The 10,198-nt window shown below is 38.4% G+C and overlaps 1 protein-coding gene across 1 annotated transcript; it reads left to right on the forward strand.

Moving 5' to 3' along the window:
* The first annotated feature begins 7,231 nt into the window (after positions 1-7,231).
* LOC150078695 (ATPase family gene 2 protein homolog B-like) lies at positions 7,232-9,220 on the forward strand. The gene has a single exon (XM_090382274.1). The coding sequence runs from the start codon at positions 7,232-7,234 to the stop codon at positions 9,218-9,220; it is 1,989 nt and encodes a 662-aa protein (XP_090238400.1).
* Positions 9,221-10,198: the final 978 nt, after the last annotated feature.

The raw sequence follows: 10,198 nt of genomic DNA on the forward strand, positions 1-10,198 counted from the left end.
TCCACTTCACCCCTCTGTTCGTTCAAAATACCTGTCCAGCTGAGCCTTAAACTTATTTAGGCTATCAACCTCCACCACACGGGATGGAAGTCTGTTCCACCAACCAACCACCTGCTGGCTAAAGGCAAATTTCTGCATGTCTATCCTACATCTGTCTTTCCTCAATTTGAATTTATGCCCTCTCAGGTGATTTTTCTGAGCTAGAGGAAGAATCCCATCAGCATTGAGCATGCTTAAACCATTCAAGGCTTTATACACCTCTATCAGATCACCTCGCTGGTGCCTAGTCTCCAGACACTGTAATTTGCAAAACTTAAGCCTTTCTTCGTAAGAGCACCTCTTTGTTCCATTCACTAATCTTGTTGCCCTTCTCTGTACCCGTTCCAGCAGCTCTACATCCTTCTTGAAATGAGGCCTCCAGACCTGTATACAGTACTCTAGGTGTGGCCTCACCATCGCCTTATACAATGGAATAATCACCTCCTTATCCCTGCTGGAAAAATTCCTGTATATCATTGACAATACTCCATGAGCTACTCTTGCAGCCCGTCTGCACTGCTCAGAGAACTTCATATCTGCCTGCACAACCACCGCCAAGTCCCTTTCATTCTCTACCACTGTCAGTGTTGTACCACAGAGTTGATACGTTGCTCTGGGGTTGCTGTTTCCCATGTGTAGTACTTTACATTTGTCAATGTTAAACTTCATTTGCCACCTCTCAGCCCATCTGCTCAACCTTTCCAGATCCTGTTGCAGCAGCATGGTGTCAGTAGTGTCCTTGACAACCCTGCCAACCTTTGTATCGTCTGCAAACTTGGACATTAAGCCCGATATACCATCATCAATATCATTTATAAATACAGAAAACAATAATGGACCCAACACTGAGCCCTGAGGGACTCCACTAATAACATCAGTCCACGATGAGCAGTGTCCATTAATTACCACTCTCTGTCTTCTCCCCCTCAACCACCCCTTTATCCATAGCAGCAATTTGCCTCCAATGTCACACTGCTCCAATTTGTGTAGCAGTCTTCCATGTGCAACAGTATCAAAAGACTTTCTAAGATCCAAGTATATAATATCAAAGTTATTCCCTGCATCCAGTTCTTTTGTGACTGCATCATAGTATCCAATCAAGTTGGTCAGGCAAGACTTCCCCTTAACAAAACCATGCTGTGTCTGAGCTATAACTGAAGTCTTGTCTAAATGATCCTGCAGTGCTTCTTTAACCAGTGCCTCCATTAATTTTCCTGGAACAGAAGTTAAGCTCACAGGTCTATAATTACTTGTGTCAGCCTTTGATCCTCGTTTGTGAATTGGGGTCACATTTGCACGTTTCCAGTCTATGGGTACTTCCCCTGAGTCCAAGGAAGCTCTCATAATTATGGCTAAAGGTTTGCTTACTTCCTTTGCTGCCTCCTTTAATATAACTGGATAGATCCCATCCACCCCGGGTGCCTTTCTTGTGTTTATCTTCAACAGTTTCTCCTCCACTTTACTCCCAGTTATTTCAAGATTCTGTAGCTTACTGCTAGAGTTGAATACACCTCTGGCATTCCCCTCGCTGAATAACTCCTCATGTGTGAATGTCGATGCAAAATATTCATTTAGTTTGTTAGCTACCTGAGCAGGATCATCAACACTTGACCCATCAATATCAAGTGGACCAATCTGATTCATCCCCTTCCTTCTAGAGTTTACATAAGTAAAGAACTCTTTGCTGTTTTTCTTTGCATCCCTTGCCAAGGATTTCTCGTAATCTGCCTTCGCCTGCCTAACCTCCTTTGTAACTTGGTTGCATATCAACTTGTATCTATCATAGGCTTCTGTGTCATGTGTTAATTTGTAACTTTTGTAACTTGGTTGCATATCAACTTGTATCTATCATAGGCTTCTGTGTCATGTGTTAATTTGTATGTATCCCATGCATTTTTCTTCTCTGCCATATGCCTCATTAGTTCATCTGACATCCATTTTGGCCTAAACCTTGAACAATATTTCTTAGTTGGTATGTAAAGCCTAGTAGCTTCCAAGATAAGTTCTTTGAATGCTTCCCATTTTGAATTTGCTGTTGGTAACATCATCAGTTGGTCCCACTGTATAGAATTTAAATACTGTCTCAGTCCATCGTAGTCACCTTTACGGAAGCAATAACCCTTCCCTTTACCCCTAATGGTAGTTACCTCTTTGAGTAAATCCCACTTCAGCACACTGTGATCACTGCCACCTAGTGGTTCGTTTATCTGCAGATTCTTAATGCATGAAGAATCACTGCTGATAATCAAATCAAGAGTATTACTCCCTCTAGTTGCCTCCCGAACATGCTGATGTAGAAAACAATCATCCAATAAATCCACAAAAGCCCTGCTAGTGTGTGAGTAACCAGCCCCCAAATTCCAGTCAATATCTGGGAAATTAAAATCTCCCATTATAAGACACTCTGATTTACTGGCCCACTCTATTTCCCTGTACAGTTCCTTATTATACTCATCAGAGTCATTAGGCCTATAGCACACTCCTACTCTCAATTTTGATCTCCCAATGTTTATGTCACACCAAACTGACTCCACACTGCACTGTCCAGCGATGTCGACTGGCTTCACTTCCTTGGTTTTTATGTGTTTCTTAACTAATAGCATAACACCTCCCCCCTTCCTATCCTGTCTATCCTTTCTGTAGACGTTGTACTCCCCAAATTGCAGTTCCGCATCCCTTATATCTGTGTGACACCACGTCTATGATATCCCAACAATATCTGCCTTCGATGTTTTGAGCAATACCTCAAATTCATCAAATTTATTTACTAAATTCCTAGCATTGGTGTACACGCAAGTATACCTGCACCTGTTTCTATTCTTAGCTACCCTAACACAACCCATGTGTTTACTTGTACCGCAATGGCTCCCAGCAGTCTCTGAAATACCACGCATCTTGTTTTCCAGGCTTCTGCTCATTCTAATAGAAGCAGTGCAAGAATCTCTTTCACCTCTGCCAGTGGCTACTGTCAATCTATTGGTCTTTGTCTCCCCCCCAAAATATTATTTTGCCCCAGGCATAAGATTCCTTAGTTCTGTCTATGGCCACCTGCTAGCTGAAGGCAAACCTGTGCACTTGAATCCTGCAACCATCCTTCAATTCGAATTTATACCTCCTCATATCTGTAGTTGGCGCCTTCATAGCCAGGTGGGAAGGAGCAGCAGTGCATAGCACACGCTTCTTGATTAGACCAGGGTTTGAGCCCGTCAACACCAAATACGGAGGATGCGGAAAGTTTAGGGAATGACCACTGCATATCCTGGAGCAATATGGCCTTAGTTGCTAATGCTCCTAAAAACCAAATAACAAACAAACAAACAATATCTGTAGTTTGAGATTGAGCAAATTCAGTGCCACCTGCATTGAGTTTGCTCAGTCGATTGAAATCCTTAAACACCTCAGTCACCTTGCAGGTTACTTGTCTCCAGATGCTGCAACTTGTAGAAATAAAGCCTTTCTTGGTAAGGTTGTCTTTTTGTGCACCCATTCTAGTTGATCTACATCCTTCCTAAAATCAGGCCTGCAGGTCAGTATGCAGTACTCAAAGATGCAGCCTAACCATTCTATTGTATGATGGTACAATACAATGGTTAGGCTGCTAGCAAAGTTCCTGTATATCATTTGCAAAACCCCATTAGCTGTTCTGGTAGCCTGTCTACATTGCTCAGAGAACTTCATATCTATTTCCACAATTCCACAATGTGTGAATGTAGTATCACACAGTTGATTTAATAATCTGGGATTAGTGCTACCCATATGTAGTGCCATAACAAACCCCTTATTTGAAAATGTTAACCCACTTGGCACATAGCTGAGTCTAGCCTCTGTATGGGGTCAGCTGTTTACACCAACTGCTAATAGCAAATGGTCAATGTTAAACTTCACCTGCCATTTCTCAGCCCACATGCCTAATTGATTTTGATCTTGTTGCAGGGATATATTACTTACTACCCTGATTACTATCCTTAATTAGTTTGCCAACCTTGGTAATATTTGCAAACTTAGACATTTAGCCTGATATACCTTCAACAATATCATTATGATATGTAGAAAAAAAAAACAATGGGTACAGCACTGAAACATGAAGGACTTCCCAATCACATTAGTCCATGTAGAGCAGTGTCCATTAATAACCACTCTACCATCCCTTTATCCAGATCAGTAACTTGCCCTTAATGCCACTCTGCTCCAATTTTTACAGCACTCATTTATGTGTATCAGTATCAAAAGCTTTCCTGCAACCCAAGTATATGTGTATGATTTTTTGTGTCCAGTTTCTGTTTTACTGCATCATAGTGTCTAATCGGATTGGTCAGACAAGGCCACTCCTTAACAAATCCATGCTGTGATTTAGTATAATTGCATTCCTGTCTAGATTATCCTGCATTACTTCTTTAACCAGAGACTCCATTATTTCATCTGCAACAAAGTTGACAGTTCTCCAATTACTCTTGTCACCTTTTGATTCCCCTTTATGAATTGGGGATACATTTGCACATCTCCAGTTCATAGGGACTTCCTCTAAATCCAAATATGCTCTTGATAATTATGGCTAAGGGTTTGCTTACCTCCTTTGCTGCCTCTCTTAATTGGATAGAAAAAAACCTCCATACCCACACTTTTTTTATGTTAAGCTTCAACAATTTCTCTTCCACTTTCTTTTCAGTTTTTGCAAAATCATTAAGCTCTCTGTTAGATTTTGAGGAAATTGTGGCACTCCCCTCCCTAGAGAACCTCTGATGCTTGAAGGTAGATGCAAAAAACTTATTCAGTTTGCAAACAATCTGAGGAGGATCATCAACAGTTAAACCATCAACATCAAGTGGACCAATGTGATTCAACCCCTTCCTTCTACTGTTAATACAAGTACAGAAGTCATTGCTGCTTTTCTTGGCTTCCTAGCTAGAGACTTCTCATAATCTGCCTTAGCTTGCCTAACCTCCTTTGTGACTTCACAAACTACTTGATATCAACAACAGGCTTTTGTATCACTTGATAATTTTTATGTATCATATCTATTTAGGTCTAAGCCTTGATTGATATGTAAAGCCTAGTAGTGCTTCTCTGAATATTTTCCTGAATGCTTCCCATTTAGGATTTGCTCAGGTAACATCACAAATGGTTTCACTATATAGAATTTAAAAATTTTTTATGAGACCACTATAATCATTCTTAAGAAAGCTAAAAGTTCTTTCCTTTACCCTTGATATTAGTTATGTCTGTATCAGACACTGTGATGTCTTTTATGAAAACATGCTATTTGTTTATAATGTTAATACCCAGGAAACTCTCTCCACTATGTTAGTGGAGAGAAATAATGAAGGAACAAACGCTTATACAGCATCAGCCAAAACAAGAGAAACTTCCTCTTACAACTGTCCATTTCTTGTGAAGTTAACAAAATGGTACCACTGCCTGGTTGCACATGTATATTCATGAAAAGAAAGGCTCAGTTCTGATATTTTGCCAAAGGTATCAAAATTCCTGTTTATGCTTCTGCTGATATATATATTTTGCAGTAGACTGTAAACCACATTAAGCAAAACGTTTGCCGAATTATATGAATTTGTGGACTGTCTTGCTGTTTCCTGTGTTTTTGTGGCCAGCAGCATATAAATTGCCTAAGTAATGTAACATTGTCTGATCAGTTCAAGTAAAAAACAAAGTTGTCTTCACAAAAAGTCAGTGTGGCACCTTTCTTTTGCCCGAAAAATGGTGTGTAGGAATTTCTGTTGTTCTTGTTTTTTGGCTGAAGCTTTCTTCCTTCCACAACTGATACTAAAGTTACCCTGATATTGTTCTACTTGTAAAATATTAGCATCAGTACAATGTTAATTTGCCCTTTTTAATAGAAACCATCTGTGGTGTCTGAGAAGAATGAATAATATCTGAAACAAGTTGTCATAGGAGCATTTCATCCTTTAACTGAATAAAAGATTTTGGCAATGCTGTTTGCCTGAAAAAGTATTACAGACTATGGCAACATCTGTTCTATAGTGAACGATAAGACCATTTCATTGAATAGGCAATATAAATTTTTGTAGCTGCACAACACTTAAACAAACCCAAAAGTACTCCTCCCAACTTAATATAATAATAATAATTATTATTATTATTAATAGCCATATGGTGCATGGAAGCCTGAGGCTTATCCTGCACCAGGAAAAAAGAAAAATTCAAGTTATCCTGAGAGAGAGAGAGAGTCAAAAGTAGAAGGAAATCACCAAGAAAGAGAAGAATGATGATATCCAGCTCAGGACCCTGGGTGTGCCAAACCCATACTCACCAGATGTGGGCCCCGGGGTTGAAACAGCATTAGCTTTATAAGTTCTATGTTCATGTTTGGGGTTGTCATATATAGACACTGAAGTATTGTATTGTTTGATAATCGATTAAGAACTATACATATGCTTAATCGGTTATCATAAGGTGAAAGCATGACTTCGATGATGAAGAGAGGGTAAAACCATATTCAATTCTCGTGCCATAATATTTGTAAAGATCAGATCAAGAACGTGTTCTTCTTGTTGGGTTAACTTTAGACTCAACACTCAGAAGATATCGCAGGCTGTGTTTTGATATTCTATGTATTATTATTAAAAAATAGAGGTCAAAATTATTTGACGAAATGGCACAACGGATGACTGCGAACTATTAAACACTGTCTTCCCCCCCCCCCCCGGGAATGGACCCGTGCAAAATATCCTTCCGAGCGTTACAGGAGGAGGTAATATTAACAAGCATATACTTGATTTTGATAGCGTTTTGTTTCGAAATATTTTTCATTGCAATCCTTGCCACCCCCGCTGAACAATGAAAATTTTTAGTTTTCGTTTTGCTTTTGTCTGATTATTTTTCCGTCTAAGAGTGTGCTTCCATGAGCCTCTCCGGGTTTTCGTGTTCTTCAGAATTATATACATTTTTTTTATATACAATATTATAGAATTATATAATTTTTTTTTATATACAATATTATAGAATTATATACACTATTATTTTTTTCTTATTCAAAATGCAATTAGCTAGATTAATAATGAACAATAATTGCCAATTTGTACGCAAGACTGACCAATCACCTCGCTATTTTGTTACAGTCACGTTCTCGCATTTATGTAGTGCTATAAAAAAATAAAAAAAAATCACAAATTTTATCATTATAGTGTATATTCTATTCGTAATTAGTGTGCGTATAATGGAGACTAGTGAGTCAAGTTTTACTGAAAGGTTTCAGAATTATTTTGAGGATATCATCGTCGAACTTGATGTTATTATCGGAACAATTGAAAATGTGGTGTTTTTTAAGCGTCGACTACAACATCTTAAGTTACTTGTGGCGACTATTCTTCAGTTTTACGACTGCCATGTAGACGTTCCAGTGGACTGCTTAAACAGGTTTGACGTGTGTAAAAAATGGAAATTATGGAAATTATATGTAAGAAGTATAAAAACAAAAAAGGGGACATCTCTGACTGTTTTGAAAGCGGGTGATGTCAGACATCATCATAAAGGTAGTATTAAAATCGAAATCAGTAATGTAATCAGCCAACAACGTTACCAACAACTTAATTGCAAAACAATGTGTAGATTAGCAGGATTGGATACTGAAAGGTCGCTGTTGAAGGCCTCTATCCTTAATCCAATTTTATGTGAGAAATCTTTAGTTAAACTTCTTGTCCGAAATATTTTAATTATCGGACCGCCTGGTGTGGGCAAGACGAATTTGGTGTATGAAATTGCACGCGAATGCAATTTTTATGTATTGGCTATCAGAGGTTTTGATCTAGTTGCCTCGGATCCCGAAGCGAATTGGAATTTTCTTCGCGATGTGTTTGAAAGTGCAGAGCTATATTCCACTGAAGGAGGCTGTATTCTTTTTATAGATGACTTGTGCACCGAAAAGATTTCCAAAAGTTCCATCCAGCAGCTTTGTAGTTTAATTGAAAAATTAAAGGGCAATCAATATATCCGCATAATTGCTGCGACTAATAAAGTAAGTACTCTGAATCCAGTCCTCAGAAAATCGGGAATGTTTGATAAAGTAATACAACTATCAGTTCCTAATATTTCTCAACGAAAAGCAATTTTACAGGAGCTCGCCTCGTCTCTTAATTTGTCTTCAGACATTGATTTTAATGAGCTGGCTGAAAAAACACCAGGATATGTTGGAGCTGATATAAGGCTCTTGTGCAGAGAAGCAGCATTGGTTAGATATAGAAAGAATCCTAATGATCTAGCCAATATGAAAATAAAACAGGAGGATTTTTTGAAAAGTTTAGTATTTGTGATGCCGTCCATTCAAAAAACTTCACCTTGGAATTTGGAAGTTCAACCTGTATATTGGGAAGATATTGGAGGAATGGAAGATATAAAAGAAAAAATTGAAATGTACGTAGAGTGGCCATTTAGATATCCTAAGGAGTTCTACAGAATGAAAATTCCGCCTCCAAGAGGAGTGTTGATGTTTGGTCCGCCTGGATGTTGCAAAACTACTATGGTTCGTGCCGCTGCAACCAGGTGCCATATCAATTTTCTCAACGTTAGTGGTGCTCAACTTTATTCATCCTATGTGGGGGATTCTGAACGTGCAATTGTGGAATTATTTGACAGAGCAAAATATTGCGCTCCCTGTATTATATTTTTAGATGAACTTGATTCTCTAGTAGGAAAGAGAAACTTTGATAATGTACAAACTGGAATACAAGAAAAGGTGCTTTCTGCACTTCTTAATGAAATGGATGGAATAGAAAAAGCACAGGGATTTCCTGATGTTATTGGAGAAGAGATGGATTATTATAATAAACACGTGTTAGTAGTAGGTGCCACAAACAGACCTGATATCATTGACGATGCACTTTTGAGACCAGGAAGGTTTGACAAGATTATATATGTGCCACAGCCGGACAAACAATGTCGGAAATCGATATTGAACATTTTGATGAAACGAGTAAATCTTTCTGACATCAATGTGGATTGGATAGCGGAGCAAACAGAGATGTTTTCTGGCGCTGATTTAGTTAATTTGTATAAAGAAGCTGCTCTTGTGGCATTAGAGGAACAAGGATTTGAAGTAAATACTAGTATACATAATGATCATTTTGATAAAGTGTTACAAAAGGTGCAACCATCGCTGGATGCTGTCCAGATTAAGATGTATGAGCAGTTTAAAGAAAAATATGTTTGAGGTATGTAGTCAACTATCGCTCCCTAGACTACTTGTCTGTGAATTCAGATTACTTTGTCCTTGAACTCTGTGAGTCTTGTATTCCAGAACTGTTACCAGGTGTACCAGCGCCTAGTAGAAGATGGAATTTTCACGAACGACTGTATGGATCATCACATTCCGATAAAGGGGTAACAATCATATTCCCCCCCTTCTAATGTATTATTTATTTTTTGAATGCAGATATGGAGTTCCTATTAAATGAAACTTTTACACAAAAAGGCCCTTTTAAGGGCCACAAATAGCGATAAAGGGATTTCTGATTGTACTGGATTTGTAAGCATGCATACTGATGGTATTTCTAGATCTAAAGTGCGAGGGGAGCATAGAGATTGGATAATTGCTTTAAAGTAATTTCTTTAATTTATTATAGTTTTTATGTTGATATGTTTTTTTCCAGTTTATTCAGCCATTTTCAATCTACTGCAAGATGAAAGCCTATCCAGCAACTTTCAAGTTCCTTTTGTTTTGTGCAATGGCCATGGATTTACTACCCACAAACTCACGAATTTCATCTGTCCATCTCCGTTGTTGTCTTCCAGGTTTTCTTCTAGCTCCTCTTTGGTTGCCATTCTGTTATTTTCTTATTCCATCTGTCATGTCTTTGAGCTATGTGTCCTCCCTAAGGCCATTTTAGTTCTCTAGTTTTGATAAGAATGTCCTTTACTTGAGTTTGCTGCCTAATCCATGTGTTTCTCTTCTTATCTAACAGTCTGATTCCCAATATAATTCGTTCCATTCTTCGCTGTGTAGTTCTCAGCTTCTCCTCCAATCTTTTGATGAACCCAAGTTTCATTTCCATAAGTCATGATGGAGAGTATACATCAGTTCATTATTTTACGTATCAGACAAATTGGGATATTACTGCTCACTATATGACTATTTCCTGAATGCTAACTATCCAAAATTTATTCTTCTCTTGACTTCCAGCCATTTATC

The sequence above is a fragment of the Mastigoproctus giganteus genome, chromosome 10 (assembly GCF_048544385.1).
Source record: "Mastigoproctus giganteus isolate SK-2022 chromosome 10, ASM4854438v1, whole genome shotgun sequence".
Classification (NCBI taxonomy): Eukaryota; Metazoa; Arthropoda; class Arachnida; order Uropygi; family Thelyphonidae; genus Mastigoproctus; species Mastigoproctus giganteus.